Source organism: Salarias fasciatus, chromosome 22 (assembly GCF_902148845.1).
Source record: "Salarias fasciatus chromosome 22, fSalaFa1.1, whole genome shotgun sequence".
NCBI lineage: Eukaryota > Metazoa > Chordata > Actinopteri > Blenniiformes > Blenniidae > Salarias > Salarias fasciatus.
Window position 1 is genome coordinate 5,205,972 of NC_043765.1, and position 19,512 is coordinate 5,225,483.

Below are 19,512 nucleotides of genomic sequence, written 5' to 3' on the forward strand. Positions count from 1 at the left end.
AGTCACCCAACATACTATTGTCACTTTTGATGAAAAACCACTTTACTGAGTCTTGTTTTGGCTAATAACAGCACCTCACCATGTGAAACAAGTCTTTTCTTCCCTTTAATGAAACAGTCTTTGGTATTGGTACGGGTTGACAAAAAATACAGAAGACACCAACGTGCATACTGAAGAACACGGAGGATAATAGCATCAGGCTGCTGCTGGAGCTCCTTCACTCCTCCACACACAACCTCCACATCTGTGTGCATCTGCATACAGTGTGTGTGTGTGTTTCATTATGCCTGAGCAGAGGTTAGTTTGGGCTTTGTGTCAGAGGGAGTCGGTGCCAGCATTTTCCCCCATGGCTACATCATCTGATTATTTTATGCACGGGGCTGCATGGTCCAATTTGTCTGTGTGTGCATGTGCAAAACAGTGTGTGTGCGTGTGTGTGTGTGCAAAGCGAGTATGTGTCTTTCTATTGGACAGCTATCTCAGTTGCCGCAGGCCATCCAGGAAATGCTTCTCCACTGGTCCACTCAGATGTGGTTGTGGTATATAGGAGTAAAATGTGTGTGAGTGAGTGTGTATGCGTTCTCGTATTTCTATCCTTGTTGGGGCCAAATGTCCCCACAAGGATAGCAAAACGTGAAACGACGTGCCTTGTGGGGACCTTTTTCCGGTCCTAAGTAGGAGAAACAGTGTTTTCTTGACCATGTTGTTGTTACTGAAAAAAGTAAAAGTGCAAAAACATTTCTTTAGGGTTAGGCTTTGTTGTGGTGTGGGTTAGGGTTAGGGTAAGGGTCAGGGTTAGGGGCTAGACATGAATGGGAGTCAATGGACGGTCCCCACAAGGATAGAAATACAAGACTGAGCGTGTGTGTGTGTGTGTGTGTGCGTGCATGTGTATTTCAATTACAACAACAGCCCTCAGCCTCGTGCCAGCTGGACTCCCCATGAAAGGGTTTTTCTTTTTTTTTGCTGGGGGAGTGGGAGGAGTGATGGGCAGAGGGGGTCACAGCCTCCCGCCAGCTCACTCTTTCAAACTGCTCCAGAAGTCATCAGAGTCTTTAGACGACTTTCCCGACACTCCTCTCCGGCTGATACCTGCGTTTGTGCCTGCCCATCACTCTCCGCTCCTTCACAGCCTCCCCAAACCCAAGACTGGCCTTTATCTCGATTTTCAGCCCTTCTGCAATCTCTCTGTTTCTATTCCGCTGCCCACCCCACCTCCAATCCCCTCCCATCCTCCACTCCAATCAGTTTTTTTTTTTTTTTTTTTTCTGCCAACATCCTCTCCCGCTCGCTCTGTGCACGCTGCACTGGGCAGATCCAGCTGGCGCCGTGGCAACCAAGCAAGCCATGCATAGCTGGCATCATGTGCCTGTTGACGGATGGGGTCCGGGGTGGAGGGAGGGAGGGAGGGAGGGATGTGTGTGTGCGTGTGTGTGAGAGAGTGCATGTGAATATGTGTTTTGCGTGGTAGGGGGAGCTGCACGCATTCCACTCGCACACACCAGTAAAACGCAAAAATCTGGAGCTGCATTACAGTCGTGTTTACTGTTTAGGAAAAGGAGAATGACGTGCGCGGTGATCAATACACCTTCAAGTGCACTCCTTCCTTTCACCACGTCCTCCTGCCTCACATCTCTCCACCGCATCACTTTCTTCATCTCATTCAGACGTATGCCCCCCTCCTCCTCCTCCTCCTCCTCCTCCTCCTCAGTCTTGGGCTCGGAGCAGGCGGAGGGGAATCGTGACACGTGATGGCTGCTTGACAGCAGCAGAAAAGCCAGACAACACGACGCTTTCATCTGCCGTTTAACAGAACAGAGAGAAGCCGTTAGCAGTTCTCAGCAGGGAAATTAGCGGGGTGTGTTGGGCCCGTGTACACAGAGTGCCGGGGTATTAACTCTTACATTATTGAAAGCCGGGGCCCTGCGTTCCATGTCTAACAGTTTAGAGCTCACGCTGGGAGGCTGGAACCGGCTTCTATCGCCGCGGTTCAGGGCGAGTGCTGGACTTGTCTTAGGAAAGAAGTTTCAGGAGCAGAACTTGGATCCCTCCCATCATGAAACACGGAGGCTTTTGGATTTACTAAAAGCATTAAGTCAAGATAAGACAGCAGGCAGGGGAGCTTTTCCTAAAATAAAAAGCTTTCTGGGACTTTAAAACTACCAGCTCAGCCAGTTCAGAGTCACATGGAACTGATCACTCTCCATCTGAAGTTGAGCGCCACAAAAGTTGACCAAACTATGATTTAACTGACTTTGGCTCCAGTTTAGAAAGCAGAATAACTTGGCTGTTGTTCATTTCAACCTCAATCAAAGCCCACTCATCTGGTGTTTTTAAGATAATAGTGCCTGCAGACTATTCAGAACAGTTCCAGATATGTTGACGTGAGCTGAGTTGTGGCGACTGTAGAGAACATTTATCTCTTCTTTAAACACATTAAACCACTCATAGTGATCTCCAAAGCTTTGTGAGGTTCCACGGGATCAAGGTAAGCACTGGCAAAGCCGGGCATTAAACCCCTCCCCTGAGGTTTAATGCATGAGCAGACAATAGAGCAAATGTAATTGTGAATTTGCAAGCTATACGGTAAACACTAACCACACGTTTAACGGCTTTACTCCTGGACCCAGAACAAGCGGAGTCCGGCCTCTGCACTCTAAACAGCTCCGTATCGATTCTCGGAGATCCCATAAGAAACAAGTAGATCAGGTAAAACTCTCCCCCACAAGGTGATGCAGCCATTAGATCCGCTTTCGCCAGAGGTCAATATCCAGGCCTCGGTCTCAGAGTTTGCCGCGTATGGACTCTCCCACACGTGGAGAATATGATAGACGACACATCTGAGCAGACCACGCTTCTCGTCCCGCGGTTCTGCAGACCCGTGCCTGTGGTTTTGGCACCGCTGTGCCTTTATCTCAGCTTTAATCTCTCTATGTGCGACTGTTGACAGACTTTTCTTAGCAGCCCAGTCGGATCACTTCATCTCTGCTTCCCGAGGCTCAGATTTTCTTTCATATCTTTTTCTAACGCACAACAATCACAGCCACCCAATGCAGTGCCTGTCACCATTTCCAATACCATTTATTGACGGATTTTCACACTGATCTCACTGCTGCTGAGAGACGCCTGCAGTCTTTGTATTTATCATATTTATTGTACCTGTATGCCTTTTTAATGATACTTGTTTGAGTTGCGAGTTGAAATATTTTGCTTAGCTGAGTCACCAAAACACAACTCAAATGAGAAAATTCTTTTCATCCACGTAAAGGCATCACTGATCCCTTAATCGTCTGATTGTGTCATGTGGTGCTCTTGTGGGGGAGGATCTGTATTGGTTATTCTTCCATTGAACTGATGGGCTGAGCAGACAGGCCGTGGCTCGCTCCCCTCGTCCCATGATTGCTTGGTAATGCGTGGGTTCAGTGGTCGAACTGCTGGCGCGCGCTTTAATCAGCAACTCACTTCCTGTTGAATGAGTCGTTCAGCCATATATGTGATCGTTTCTACAAAAGGTGAATCAAATGAGCCGTCCCTGTTGTGATTCACTACCAGTGGCAGACTGGCCATCTGGCGCACTGGGAATTTTTCCTGGTAGGTTTCTTTTAGAAATAAGCCAAAGCAAAAGAAAAGGCGCAGAAATAGTCACTGGAGCGCGGAGCTGGTGACTGGCTCAAAACAGTCCATCTGTGACTCAATTTAACCTGAGATAGATTATTATTAATTCACCTGTTTTCACAGCAATATGGAGTGTCGTTAACCCACATCCTGAAGTGTTAACGGTCATTAAGACACATTGTGAGACATCTCAAGCTACAGTGTATTGACCGAGGCCTGGAAACCCTTTAGTTCATGGAAGCAGAAGAAAAGAAAAAAAAATAGACTCATGCCCGCTGCCTAAATAGCATAGTTTTTCCTAAGTAGAGTAAATATTTACATCTGTGATAGCCAGGAAGGTCACTCTTATTTGTATGGTTGTGTCAATGTACGTGTGCAACCTCTGTAGGAAAAGTCCAAAACAATCCCATCAAGCTCGAAAAAGGTGAACGCTACAACCGTTTCTTGAAGCCACGCCAGAGTCTGCTTCATTCTGAATTCTGGCGCACATCCTCTTTAAGTAAACGTGCTAAACTGACAGATTAAATCACTCTGTTATTTTTACCCATCTAGTTGTTTTACCGCCGTAGAGCAAAAAGCAAACCATGAAACACCAAGGACACATTTAACACAAGAGGATGAATCACAAAGTCTGAGCTTGATCTCAAGCACTTAGACACATAACGTGTGTGTGTGTGTGTGTGTGTGTGTGTGTGTGTGTGTGTGTGTGTGTGTGTGTGTGTGAGTGTGAGAGAGAGTTTTAAAGTGTTCAATCTATGTGTGAAGATTTTACATGTGTCAGTAAAGGATTTGGGCATGTGAAGCATTATGTTGTGTGTCTGCCTGCTGGAAGGGGAAAGTGTACCCTCACTGGTGCTTTGAGTCAGTCGCGATGCTGCGCTTCCAGCAAGAACAGTAGCAGCTTAGCCACTTCTAAACCTCCCACACTCGCAGCGCACCGCCTGGCTACAAAGGATCTTTGTTCTCAGAGGAGACAATTCAAATCTCCAGCTCCGATTCCCACGGATTTTCTAAATGTAGCTTTCTCATCGTCTTTGGCAACAGCACACTTTTTTGTTGATGTTGTTGTTGTTGTTGTTGTTGCAAAGCTCAGCATGGTGATTATTGCAGCTAATTCCTCAAATAAACATATAAAGCAGGAGAGCATTTTGACCAGTGGAAAGAAAAGAAAAGAAAGGCGCCAACAGGTTTGCAGGCCTGCCTGCTGACGGGCATTGAGGTATTTCAGCATGCAGTCGGCTTCCTAGGCTTCGGTCTGCATGCTGGTGAGTCCAGAGGTGTGTGTCTGTGTGTGTGTGTGTGTGTGTGTGTGTGTATGTATGTATGTTGGATCAGTGTTTGAGAGTGTCAAATCACCAGAAAAAAGGACATTAACCCCACCAAAAAAAACCCCCAAAAAACTGGCAACAGCAGCTGAATGAAAAGTCAAGGCCCAGCAGAAAAGATCACGACCGCATGCAGACACAACCATCACCCTCTGCTCACACAGAGAAGGAAAATCTCAAGGGAAACAGAAGAAAGGAAGCATGACAGAAGACAGGTCGAGCACGCAGGTTTAGTAAGTGTTAGTGAAAGAAAACTGTGGTTCCAAATGAAGAAAGAAAGTGAATAATGCACAATAAAGAATATGAAGAAAAGCAAACCTGGGCAAACTGGCTCACACCAACTTGTTCCCCTTGGAAGAATTTGGAAAGTCTCCAACAATCCCAACAGCAGAGTTTCCGCCACAGGGCCAAAGTGCTGGAACGAGCGCCTCTTCTCACTTGCAAGCTCACAGCTACGGTTAAAGTTACGGTTTCCAGTCACTTGTGTCAACGAATACTTCAGCGGAGTGGTTTAAGTCTGAACTCATGAACACTGGCCCTCGTCCTGCAGTTTGGCCCTGCTGTGGAGAGAGAATCGCCGGAAAGCCTCCGCCGCCACGCCTCGCTGGAAGGCGGCCAGCGAGGAGGAAGACCCCAAAAAGATCCAATGTGACGATGGAGGGACAGCAGCATCCCTGCAGCCCTGATCCCAGCGTGTGCGTGTGCGTGTGCGTGTGCGCGTGTGTGTGTGTGTGTGTGTGTGTGTGTGTGTGTGTGTGTGTGTGTGTGTGTGTGAGAAAGATTTCTGTTTCTATGCATGCATGTGTGCAAGTGTATCTCCCTGCTGGACCAGGGATGTCAACTGTTTGTGCATGCAAGTGCATGTGTGCAGTGTGTGTATGTATCTGTGTGTGTGTGTGTGTGTGAGGTCTTTGTGCACACACACATATGTAAAGGGAAACAGCAAAGGTCTGCAGACATGCACAGAGTGAGTTCTGTGTGCTGTTCGGGGTTTTCATGGACTCACCGCTGACGAAGGTGGTGATCTGATGCCTGCTGGCCCCGTGTTTGTTTTTCACCTCGCAGATGAACGTGGTGTTGACGGCATCGTCCACTTTCCTCACCTCCAGCCTGTTGCCGTCCACCACAACCGTCTCCGGCAACGGCCCTGAAGCCCTGCGGTGAAGGAAAGAAGACAAATAGTGAGTGGTGGAGTGAGGAGTGAGAGATACTAATAGAAAAAAAAAGGAGGAAAAGAGTAAAATTTAAGAAATGAGAGATAACAAGAAAAAAAGGGGAGAGGACAAAGGGTGGTGTGAGAAATTGAAAGTAGATGTAAGCAAATTCAGTAAAGAGACCATGCGACTTGAAATATTGGACGAAGTAAGATGGAGCAAAAGAAAATCAAGAGAACAAATCGATGAAAGACGGGGAAAAGAAGATGAGAAAAGAAAGAACAGAGGAGGACGCGATAAGCTGGAGCAAGATATGAAAACTGAGAAGAAACCAGCCAGTTTATAGCTACAATATTCAAAGACGGCATTAATGTGAGAAAAATCACAGACATGTGAACAGCCGCTCCGTCTCCCTGCTCAATATTCATCAAGAAACGCACGCACACGCCAAACAGCAAGCCATCTGCCCATCAGGATGAGATGTTAAGAGCATTTGTGCTTATCAGAAATTTACAAAGACATTGTTATTGAAGCGGAGAGGAAGACTGCCCGGCTTCTAATTAAAAAAAGCCCTTTGGAAGGAGACGGAGCGGCGGCACAGACTGGCTGAGGGAGACTTACGCGGTCCAGGTGACGGTGGTGGGCGCCGGGTTGGCGTTGGCGAGACACAGCAGAGCGGCGTCAGAACGGCCAACATACCAGTTGTTGTCGTAGCCCTCTATGGACACAGAGGGGGGGTCTGGAAGATGGTAAAAACGTTCGTTTAATGTCCGATAGCAGCTAATAAGACTGGTACAAATTCAAAACGAAGACATTGGAAGGAAAATCTCCCATCATCTTTCTTGCTCTAACAATTAAATTATTTAAAAATAACTGTGGCTGCCTTCACTTTATCTGTAAATGTAGAATTTTCATGTAAATCTCTTCTTAGATTAAATACAACATTTTCGACACAGATTGGCTGCAGAGAATATACAGTGGCCAGGTTAAGCGTGGTAAAAACAAAACAGTTTTCATTCCACCAGCTGGTGAATCCTGTAGTATCTCAAACACAAAACCAAGTCTGCACTGCTGAGTCAGGAAGTTGAAGAAGTTCGCCTCGGAGCTACGTGTTTAGTGGGTCACATGTCTGAAGAAGCTGCTGCAGCCGACAGACGGAGGTCAGCAGACAGGAGAGACCGTCGCCCTCGCCAGATCTGAAGCTCACGCTCGCCTCAGGACGAAGCTCTCTTCACCTGACTCAGCAGCCGCACGCACACAGCCGGACGCAGGACTGTAACTTCAGGTCAGACATTCTCTACACTCACTGGCACAAAGCGACGCAGCTGATGTTGGTTCAGTAATGAAGGCGTGAGGGTTTGTTTTGGGAGCTGCTCTGAATTCTGTGCAGAAGTGAAGCTGGTCTGCAGTGCCAGTCAGAGCTGGAGGCTCTTTAAGACGTCCGGATGTGAACAGTAAACTGTCAGAGTCAAACAAATGAAGCTATAGCTTGTGTTGGGAATTTTCTTATCAGTGTATTGTCAGAAATAACGTTACAAATGGGAACAGAATGCTGGAAAAGCTGCACGGCCCACTTCACCACCGAACGGCTCTGAGACCAACTGTGTGTGTGTGTGTGTGTGTGTGTGTGTGTGTGTGTGTGTGTGTGTGTGTGTGTGTGTGTGTGTGTTTACTGGTCTTTGCATGTAATGTATGTACATGTATGTTTGAATTAGCCATTTACATTAAAAGGTACAAAATGCATTTCCTCACAGTTGTGCTTCTGCCTGTTCGTACAACACGACACTCGCATGTTCACCCACACACTAATCTGCGGCATATAAGCAGGTGTGTGCATGCATGTCGCAATTTGAACGTTTGCATGTACTTTCAAAGCCAGGAAAGATAATTTGACAACCTGACATGCAGCCATTTCACTCCGTCTTGGTTTGCACCGAAGACATTGTTATTGAAGGCTCGCAGATAAATATATGCGTCTGTATGTATCTGTTGTTGTTTCCTGCAGCAGCCTGACAGGCGGCTTGATTGTACGGAACCTGAACGTGTGTGTCTGTGTGTGTATGCATCAAAAAAAGTGGAGATTATAAAAAGAAGCTGAACAAAGAGAATTTGTTCCATCTTTGCCGTAAACGGCAGCAAGGTCACACATCTGAGACGACGCTGTCAGCATCCGCGAATCCGTTTAAAGCCACGACAAAACCGGTGTAATATTTTAATCCCATGCAAATTAGCATGGAACTTAATGGCTTAAACGCAGGAGATGTGTGTGTGCGTGCAGTTTGTAAACGGGTGCGTCTGCAATCTCCTCCTTTCCCTCGGGACCAGAGGTCAAAGAAGAGAAGAGAGGAAAACTCTCAAAGCGTGAGAAACGTTTGGTGCAAGCTGTTGTTTAAAGTTTGGACTGAGGCTTAACGACGTGAGAAACACTTCTTAGATAAACATACAGACGCAGATAAAACTCTGGATGGATGCATTTGTCAGAATCTGCTTAGAAATCAACCACGAAACCAAACAGGTGACGACATGTGACCGTGAAGGGCCGGATGGTGGATCTTGCAGTACATCACAGCGTATTGCTAGCAGAACAGGGAGAGACGGCTGCATCAGTTAAGAGTGTGTGTGTCGTCCTTACACTCCACAGAGAGCTTGACGGAGTTGACCCACGGCCTCTCCTGCGTCCTCTGGTCCACCATGCAGGTCACCTCCCTGCCGTTGTCCGCGGCGGTGGGGACCAGCCGGTACTCGCTGCGCACCGTCACCGTGCCGTCGGGCCCGCTGGTGCTGCTGGTGGAGTGGTTGCCTCCCACCGACGCCAGCCACTTGATGGTGGCGGCGGGTTTGCCGTCCGCCGCCTCGCACCGGGCCACCACCACCGACTTGGTGCCCGCCTGGACCGTCACCACGTTGGCGGAGTTTCTGGGCTTGGCTGCGGGAGGAGGCAGAGGATCCGAGGAGGTTAAAGACAGCGATTGGAAGACAATCAAGGGGACGGAGTGCGAGAGGAAGCAAGACGGGAACGGGGCAGGGAGGACAGGAGAGACAGAAAGATGACATTTATGAAAGGAATGAGACATCAAAAGTGACACAAAGGGAGAAAGAGAGGAGGGAGGAGGGCAGGGAGAAAGGAGGTGGAGGTTCAATCAGTTTGCCGGGCATATTCACTGTGGCCTCCTGCTGTGGCTGTAATGAAACTCTGGGATGAGGGGAGGACCCTCCGGTGTGACCCCAGGCCAGGCAACATCAGAGACAGAAACAGAAAGTACAGACAGATCCCGAAAGGTGTTACAGTATCTAATGGAAAGAGTTACAAAGCCGTACCGTGGTTAAATCGAGCTATTAGATGCTTCTTTTATGTTTTTTTTAACAATAGAGTGCATGCCCATGGAGTAACATAAAGCTACTTTTTTTCTCTCTGAGAAGGGTCAGAAAAGCCTTCAGAATAAAGTTTTGTCAAGCTCTAAGTTTCAAATGACATTCATCCCCACTGATAGTCTACTGACATGGAAAACAGAGCATAAAAAGAGTTAAAGAAGAGATATGCAGACATTCCTCTCTCTTTCTGTCACACTGACTCTGTTAAATCACACTGAGCCTCCATCACTATTCCAGGAAGACGCCCTCCGCGTCTCCAAGGAAAAGCCCCCAAAACTCGGTGACTCCATCAATCAATCTGTAAATGTCACTGAATTCCATCATTTCCTGCCACTGAATGTTGTAAATTTTTATCCTTTTATTATCAGGTTTCTTTCTGAACATGGATCATCTTGTACCGCAAGATGTGATTTGGTAAATTTCCCCTAAATGCCTTTCAGACTCTTATGTGCCTGTAGGCAAAGATGGTAATGGACGTACTGAAAGATTTTACTTATCAGAAAAAAGTCGAGTAATTGCTGAAAACACTTTCTTTGCCAGCGCATTGCCTGCTGGTTTATTGAGGTGACTGTCAGTGGAGAAATTGGTTTGCTTGTGTTTTCTTTAGTGGATTTTTTTTTCCCCCATTAAGTGAGGTGAGATAGAAGTCCTCACTCTTTCACTCTAATGGAGACGCGCTGATGTTTATGTGTCTATTACTCTTTAAAATGGCAGTCAAACTGCACCACAGCTGAACAGGAGATTAAAATAAAACACAATATAGGTTCATGATGTATTAAATCTGCAAGATATTGATGCTATGAAAAATATATTATCCAAAAACAAAACAAACCTATAAATTTTTGGTTTATCATTAGCCTGCTCAGCAGTGCTAAGCAATGACTTTGATGGATCTATTAAAGCTGCAGCTTTTATGTCGTCTGCATCTGCAAAGTAAAGTCATAATCATGAAATCATACGACGGTCTGTCTTTCAGGCGCCATAGAAATCCCCGGCGATCCACATTAAGTTCTGCCTTTGTGAACTTTATGCAACAGCAGCGAGCAGCTCTGCTGCCGTTGACCTTTAAGGAAGCCACTGCAGCGCGAGTGAAAGAAGCCGACCAAAGTTATTATTTTTCTTTCAGCACTATTATTTAACCTTCATTGTCGGTGTGCAAACTGCGATTCAGGATCCAGCGTGTTTCTATGCAGGGATGAAGAAGAAACCTGCGCATTGTGCTTCAGCTCATCCAATTAAAGGAAAAACAAGCAGGTTTTCAAATGAAAGGCTGAAAGGTGAAAGGTTCTCAGCACCAACAATAACTGTTTTAAAGTATTCAGTTATCATATTTAATGGTTTGTGAAAGATCAGCAGCAGTTAATGATCAGATGAAGATCTGAAGACCAGCTCCAGCAGCTCAGATGAGCAGGGAGATCAAATTGTTGCACTTTTCGTTTCAGAAAAGTTTTGTGTTTACATGGCAACGTTTTGAAAACAATACCGCTTTGGAAACCACCATTCTTGCTATTGTGCATGTACAGAAGAGTTATTTGCTAGATTATTTAGTTATTTACATGCTCAGCGGCAGCGTTTCCACAGAGATGGCGTCGGAGCGTTGCAAGAAAGTAGCGTTTTCTCCCGTTTCCATGGAAACAGAGACAGGAAGTTGCTGAAAAGTTCCAGCTTGAGAACCATTTTCAACGAGTTGTGTTTTCAGTGCGTCCGACCACCGCTGTTGTGGAAACAGGCGCCCTTAAACTAATTGAAAGTTTTACATTTCCACTAGAAGCAAGCGCCCACTCTCAAGGTCAAAACTCAACACAAATATTTGTAGTTTTCACTTTCTCGCCGCAGTTGGGCATTAGATGCTCGCTCTGGTCTGAGGATGCTGATACGACACTGCTTTATCTTTCACATGGCTTCGTGGTGACTTGTCTTTGATAACAACATGAAGAGCCTATCAAAGCTACACGCTGCTCCGTAGATTGGCACGTGTCGGATCAAACGCTGCTACGTTTCACAATCTCCACGAATCCCTGAAGACAGGTAAGAGGGGATCAACCCATTATGTGTTTACTTCAGTGAACAAATTAATATCGAGCCTGATTAAGACTTTCATGACTGTTTCATTTCTTATCATTCCGCTTTAATTCTCATTATGCCATTTTATCTTAGTCATTAATTTTTGTTTGTAGATAGGGGCTGATTGGGGTGGCTGTACTACATTAACTGACTTCAAAGTTGATCTAAAATCCAGATTTATTGAACATTTCAAAACATTTTGAATCTTGCACATTGTGTTTCTCGCCTCTGAAGATAACCCACAGGAGGGGGGAGAAACAAAGGGCAGGAATAATCGAGCGAGACAAGATATTCAAGAAATGAAGGAGATAAGTGAAGAGACTGAGGAGAAACAGGGAACTCGACTGAGGAGTGGAGACAGATGTGAGGAGAGAGAAAGACTGACCGTGCACAAAGAGAATAGAGTAAAGCCGAGTGGTGAGAAGCCGTCGGATTGATCTCCGAGCTTAAACAAGTCAGGAGTCTCTGTGCTGCTGATTCGTGACAATGCATTCAATTGAACCCATCGCTACTCCTTATTCTGCTCTGAAGCAATTCAGAGAGCAGACTGGGTGAGAAAAAAAGAGGGAAGCCATGCTAATAGACATGGATAAACACTATTCTTAAACACACACACACTGTTTTTGTGCAATTCGAGCAAATTGCACTGATTTGCATTTAATTCCTTCAGGTTTTGTCTTGATTTAAACATCAACTCTTTGTCAAACACTAATCTTCACCTTAACTCTTAACTTTAAAGCAACTTCAAGCCTTCTCCTCAGTGTCTGCATTTTCCTCATGAGCACCAGAAGTCCCCATTGAGAAGGCACGCAGAAGGATTTCACACACACAGCGCGTATAACCATAATTTTGGAGGACTTAAATAGCTTAAAACATATTTCATGGAGGTCACAATAAAATGAGGGTGGTATTAGAATTAGTTCCTCACCATTGATTCATCAAAGGACTTTCTGTTTCTGCTTCTTTTGGGTGGATTGAATTGACTTCTATTATTTCTTGCCCTCTAAATACAGTCAGAACTTCAGCACGCCAAACCCAAACCTCTTTAAAATGTAGTTATAGCAAGAAGATTTTGATTGGAAATTTGATTTTATCGCCAGAAGGATGACATTTAACCATAACCTGAGTGTGTGAATAGGTTTAGAATCACACAGTCATGAAAACACACACCTTGCTTTCAAACCGTTCATACAGATCTATTCACCCAAAGCCGTCCATCCACACCTGCCTGCGTTTAGTAACATCAACATTAAATCTTCGCCTCATAATTTTATAATTTTCCTTGTGAAACTGATTTTTGTCCTGTCCTTTCTGAAAAGTCCTAATAAATTCAGTGCTGGAAGAGTTACCCAGAATTACTGCTTGGTTGACACAACATGATGATAACATTAGTAATTCTGCTTCCAGGATGTGTGTTTTGATCACCACTCATCCGTAAAGTCATTCCCAGATAACTCACCATTAAAGGTCCTCTTTCTTGTCTTTTTTTGTTGTGTCGTCCTGCTCACTATCCCGTCTGTGATTCTGGTAATTGCGTATGAAATGTACACTTTGCAGCAGAAGCGATGTCAATAAAAGAGCTCAAAAACTGCGGGGTCTGCCTAAAGTATTGTTGTGAATCTTCTGCACAGGATAAGAAAAATCAATGTGCGGTTCTCTGTTTTTCACCAAGGTTGTGTTTCCCATGTTTGGAGACGAGATGCGTCCTGCTGTGAGTGACTCCCAACTCTGCTGTCATGTAAACAAACAGCCAAAACACTAAAAGTTTGCCGCTGTTACTTGAAAATGTGCGAACAGGTCTGACCTTGACATATCTCCGTGATTCCATGTTTCTTCATTTGTGTTCTCATATTTCACATTTGTTAAAACACACCTTGTGTTTTTCTGTCTCCTGAGGTCACGACTGATTCGCATTCATTTTCTGAGGGTCTTTGACAGCCTTGATCCTGCTTGTGTCATCCAGCCTTTCCCCTAACATTAAAGGTGCTGTAGGCAGGATTCCGCATCTCCGCCATAAGATGGCGATTTGACCCATCTAAGATGGCAATTTGAAACCCAGCACAGCCAATCCTGTCCTGTTTTCTCTGACATCACGCCCTTACGCAAGTTAAGCCCCTCCCACAAGAACGTGCGACGAACGCCCCTCGACCAATCACGGTTAGAGCCTCATGGGCTCTTCTGATTGGTCGAAGATACCTGGAGCTGTCGAGATTCCTTTTCAGCTCAGAACAGAGACAGATGGAAACGCTGCGCCCTCGCAGTAGTGCAATTATGCTACACTCCTAAAGGATTATCAATGGATACTCTAAAACTTAATCCAAAGAAAACACAGAAAAATTAGCATTGACTAGCAAAATCCTGCCTACAGCACCTTTAACCTTTGAATGATAAGTTATACTTTTGGTGATTTGTCGCCATAATAAATGCAGACTGACATGTGTACCTGTATTCCTGGGAGTATTAACAGGCTGAAAAGCAAAGAGAAAAATGTTTCAAACCAACCCCTGAACCACATGAAGTGTGTTTGGTTTCATGGATGGAGAAATTAGAACGTCTAAAAAGTGATTACATTTCACTAGAAAGTTATACTCGCCACATGTTTTCATTTTCAGCTGCATTCTGATGAGAGCCGAAGCCAAAACAGTGTGTTTTTAATGGAGTGAGATAAACTTTCCTCCAGTCTCACAAACAGTCAGATTCCACAGAGCAGGATATCATTTGCACTCCATAAACAGAGTTTAAAGTTCAACCTCCAGAAGCTCTCCCTCGAGAGAATCATTTGTCCCTGCAGCATTCGCTATTCCCAGGATACCTCGGCAAGGCAGACGCGTGCCCTCGCCTGAACCTGGGACTTCTCTGAGACTGTCTTTCTCTTCACCTTGGCACGAGTTACTGAACAAGACCTTTGACGGGAATCGTGCCAGTTTGAATCGTAAACAAGCCGAGAAATCTGCCAAGTGCAAAGATTTGTGACCGAGTGTGGAGCCGGGTGCCGCTGAGTTAAGGTGGCTTCCACAGCAGACAGCTGACATCTGTCATCGAGACCGAGTTCGCATTAAACCCAACCAGACTCCCAGGAAGCAAATTAGCAAAGCAGAGGACTGACCCACATTATCACTTACGCTTGGCCCACAAACACAGGAGATACAGTCGGCGCGATATGATACTAGGGACAACCTAACCTCCGTGTTGTCAAGAACTGAGGAATAACAAATCAGATTTTATCCTAAAAAAGAAAAAGAAAACAGCTCTGAAAGCAGATAAGACATAGAGATCATTTGCATGAGCTTCCAGACTGCAATGACTTTATTTCACTACATAAATGACCAATCTGATCGAATGCATAAACTGTCCTCACACAAACTGATCACATTCAACCTAACAAACAGCCTAAATCTCATAGCTTTGTTAAAATTAACATGATTTTCGGATTTCTGACTTTTAAAGCTTCAGCTTTAAAAGCTTTGCTGGATGCTGTCTGCACGAAATGAAAACATAAGTCACCGGTTTGCAGATGCAATGCGGTGCCAAGGAAAATGTAACCCTGACGCTGTCAAGAAATGAGAAATACCAGAACATAACAATCCTTTGCAAAAAAAAAAATGTATATTTTCTCGACGTGATGCACTTAGTCTGTGATTGGACAAGCGGGGTTTTGTGTGAGGCTTTCTGAAGGTGAGTGTGCAGACCACATCAACCTCTCCATTGTGAAAATGCACCTATTCAACCAATTTACTGCTTTAAACCAAACATTTCAGGACCAGAGTAATCTCCTTCTTGAAATTTATTACTCTGGGCAGCTCTTGAAGTCCATGCAGTCAGAATGCATTTAACGGCCATGTTGGCTGGTAAATCTGAGGTTTGTTTTTTCAAGCTTCAAAGAAAAACATGATAAATCAATAGTTGCTAATGCAATCAGGCTGGCAGAAGAGTTAAACTTTTTTTTTTTTTTTTTTTTTTTTGTCTTGAAGCGGGGACTGGCAATGCCAGACTGCATCCTTCTAGATAAAAGATGAGAAGCAGTTTGATGCACTCAGACCATGATTGCCCATATCTCACATGTGGGCGGATACAAATGTGCTTCCGGACCATGATGACCTTCTTATCATGAAAACTAACCCATTTGACCCGCGCTCTCCCTGCAAACAAACAGCCCTGACCCGACGTGATCCGCTGCGTGGCTTCCCTTTGAGGAGCTGTGAAAAAGCAGGAGGTCAGATCAGCTTCGACAAACTAAAAGCCGGTTTCAACTGGTGAATCTGGTGGCGCTCTGAAGTCGAACCCCTCAAGCCGAGGCTTTATTGGACATGGCGCGGACGAAAAGAAAACATCAAGGACAATAATTCAGCAATTTTTTTTTTTTTTTATAGAGTGAGATCATGAAATAGCTTCTGCTCACACAGAAAAGGCGCCTGGAGAAGCCGTTTAAAAGCACTGGCTGCTGTTACAAATCAAACTCCCCCCTTCTCTCTCTCTCTCTCTAAACATGGATTTATTCACTGCTGTGCCCCAATGAAGGGCAGCCAAGTGATATATATTTTTCTACTTTGCTGCATGCATTAGCCAAAAATCAATGAAAGCTTGTGAATGTTGTTAAATTTTGGGGAGTCATGTCTCACCAGCTGCCCAGGTTTGTAAACATCTTCTCTCAGCTTGAAGCCCCGCCGCTGAATATTTCCAGTCATTGTTGGGGAAGACATCTGCTTGGCTCTCTACGTTTTCCCTGATGTTGACTTTTGATAAATATTCAGGAAGCAGCAATATACGACACATGTTGTGCCGTTTGTGATGATTCCACATGTGACAACTCATGATCAGGCCTCAAAACTGCTTTTATTAAAGTAATTCTTTCAGGCTTCTAATTCATTCAGTTACTTTAAGCCCGAGAGCCCGAAGTAAAAGCCTGATTTAATAATGATTTCTGTAAGCACTATTGTTATGCAGCAACTAAAATCAGAAAACACCTCATTTTGACTTCTAAACGCAGCTCAGACTTGCCTGTGAAGACAAAAGCTAAAGGCACCTTGAGGCCTCCAATTTGAAAGCCTTTTGTGCTGCTGCATTTAGCAGCATTTTGACTGATCTAGTGGCTCCACTTGAGGGCAAAACGTAAAATCAGCTGCTTTCGCTTTGACTTTCCAATGTCGCTTCACAACTCGACAAGGAGGTGGGAGCGTGCCGAGCAATTCATAGAAGCTCTTGATGCATTGCAGTGTTTGATAATAGGACCCATCCAACCATCCATCCATCCATCCACCCTGCATCCATCCTGGAGGAAAACATTGCTGCAGTTGTCCAACTACTCATTCATGTGCAGGAGAACTATTTACTAAGGTTGTGGTGTGCATCTACTGTCTACACAAAGACAGAGTACGAACATTTACATTCTGAAAATGTTTAGAGTCAGAATTAGAACGCAGTCCAATATTCTTGACACTGCCTCATTGTGAGGCCTAATCATCAAACATTTGATTTGCAAATAAGGTCATGAAGATGGATGAAAGCTGAGAAGACTTGCTTGCAGAACTTGCAGTTTGCCAATAACACTGTTTTCTCCTGTATTAATCACTTGACACACATCACAACTGAGAGAAAATGAGATACTAATGACAATAATTGCATCATTTCTTCTTATACCAACAGTTAACGGAGGCACAGTGTACAGTGGGAACACGTTTCTGATAATGTTTATGGTTCAAGACTGCACGGCCTTCCTCTGCTCTTTTTGTGCCTGACTGGGTTTTTGTTCAAGTTCTCCGGCTTCCTCCCACAATCCATAGAAGTACTCTATAATCGGACATAATGAATTGATTGTGAGAAAAGGCTGGAGTTACAAGGTGGACTTAGTTAGTTTGACTGTGTTTGGCTGCAGCTCTCTCATCCTGGGGTCCGAGGTCGCGTTAAACTGCACTGACAGTAACATTCTGGTTTCACATGAGGTTGAAGCCGTGTTAACAAACACAGCTTCTCTCAAAACGACAAAACTAATGCAACTGAAGAGCTTAACGAGTCTACACTCAAAAATATGGCAACTTTCTGTGACTAAGTAGCTCCTTCTAGATGATGATAAAGACCGACGTAATCAGAGAGGTGTTGAGGGGAGCGCTCTGGAATCATTGAGGCTCAACTCTGTTTTGGCCTTGATGGTTTTTTCTTCATGTTCTCGAATTGCTTGTGTGGATTTCTTTCTACATGCTATTGTTTGCCGTTTGTTTCGGAGTAATCAGCTGGGATCGGGTCCAAACTCACACTGGCCATTAGAGAACACTGCTCTTCTGATAGCTTGGCAGCGTTGATTTTCATTTTTCAAGCAATATAATGACACATTGGCATGATAACAATCCAAAGATACAGCTAGAGTCGAAAATAACTCCGGCAAAGAGCGCCGGAGCAGATGGTGGCCCCCCACGGAGACGTCAGGATTCTGACATCAGTCAGTCAGCCTGGGACTACACCGAGAAAAAGAAGCAATTAAAATAGCCTAAACTCACAGGGGTGCTGGTGCAGGTTCTTCCAGATGTTTAGAACACCCGACCAGCCAATCATCTTGAAAATATGTGCACCGCAACACCGGTGGGACTGCTGCTGTTGTATAGGTGAGAGGTCGACACTGAACGCTCCCTTCTCTTTATCTGAACATGCAGTCGATCCCTGATAAAATGCAAAATATCATAATTCTCTACATGGTTGAAGTATCGAGCCAATGCTTGTCGCCTTACAGGAGCTTCATACACGTCCAGATTATTGACATTCATTAGAACGCCTGCCTGCCTGCCTGTTGCTTTTTGCTTTAAGCTCTAAAAACACTTTGCCAGAAGAAAAGCGGCGTGCTCCACTTCTGGAGGTCAGCTCCTCTGCTGAATGGTTTCTGGCTGAAAGAAATGTTTTCAGGAGCTCCTCTCCAACCTGTCATTTATTCGCAGTGTATTCCACGGACTCCAGCCACTGACCCCCCTGACCCCCCCCCCCCCCCCCCCCCCCCCCCCAAGTCTGTGGTCCACGTCTTTAATTTCAACCTGTCCAAATTTAAAATGTTCCTCTTGAAATTCAGATCACAGATGATAGCTTCTTTTTCCACCTTCAGAGGAAGAGAGCGCTGTGAAAGAAGGCAATTGATTTCCTCCACTCTGACGCCCCGGCGTATGTATTTCTGCCCGGTTGGCTGCACGAAACCCATTAGGGTCCAGTATTATCGGACCCCATCCAGGATGATACGATATCACTCACTGCCAAGTGCGTGATTCTTTATTCACATCCCAATAAGTGGTAATAAGATTGGCTGGCTGCGGTGCTGTATCCAATAACTCATAATACGATTGGCTGTCAGTATTATACATTCACACTTAAATAAGTTGTGATATGGCCGGAGTCCTGCTGGTTCTATATGCAATAAGGTGTAATTTGATTGGTTGCCAGCAGTTGTGGATTCGATAGGATCTAATGGGATTGGCTCATATGGCTTCCATAAACAGGAAGGTAAAATATGACAGTTTCCCAGCGACTTTGAGGAACTCCGCGTGCCAAGAGCATTTCCGCGGAGCAGACTGTCCGAGAGAGGCTTGGCTCTGCCTGAGTCCCAGACAAAAAGCGAGCCAGTGAGCTTTCCAGCAGGTATTTCCCAGTCTAACGCCGCTCCGTGCCAGCAGTTGCAGTTTAGGAGGCTTAGCCCACATCCATCTGCGAGCCAGCCAGAATGTCTCTCCATATTTCCCCTGCAACACGGCCAAGTTCTGCATCTCCTGTGTGCCTCGGCTCGAGCTGGAAGTTCCAAAACTGGGTTTGATTGTTGTGTGAAGATTTACTAAGAAGAAGAAAAAAAAAAATAAAAAATACTGGGAAAAGAAATGACTTGGCCAGCTTGGAGAGCACATGAAAGGCATTGTAACATGCTTCCCCTGCACTGTAATAGCTCCGACACAGGGTACTGTCATGAACCCACTTTATTCTTTGACGGCGTGTTGTGCAGCGCCTCCAATGGAACT

The 19,512-nt window shown here is 45.1% G+C and overlaps 1 protein-coding gene across 2 annotated transcripts in view; it reads right to left on the reverse strand.

Moving 5' to 3' along the window:
• The window catches only part of pvrl2l (PVR cell adhesion molecule related 2 like), a 360,133-nt gene that overhangs the window by 186,625 nt on the left and 153,996 nt on the right, over positions 1–19,512 (reverse strand). For both annotated transcript variants that reach the window (XM_030120563.1, XM_030120562.1), the window contains exons 4-6: positions 8,727–9,020; positions 6,716–6,833; positions 5,947–6,095 (exon numbers count right to left, since the gene is read on the reverse strand). In XM_030120563.1, the coding sequence (XP_029976423.1) occupies positions 5,947–6,095; positions 6,716–6,833; positions 8,727–9,020 (561 nt within the window). The remainder of the gene's footprint in view (positions 1–5,946; positions 6,096–6,715; positions 6,834–8,726; positions 9,021–19,512) is intronic.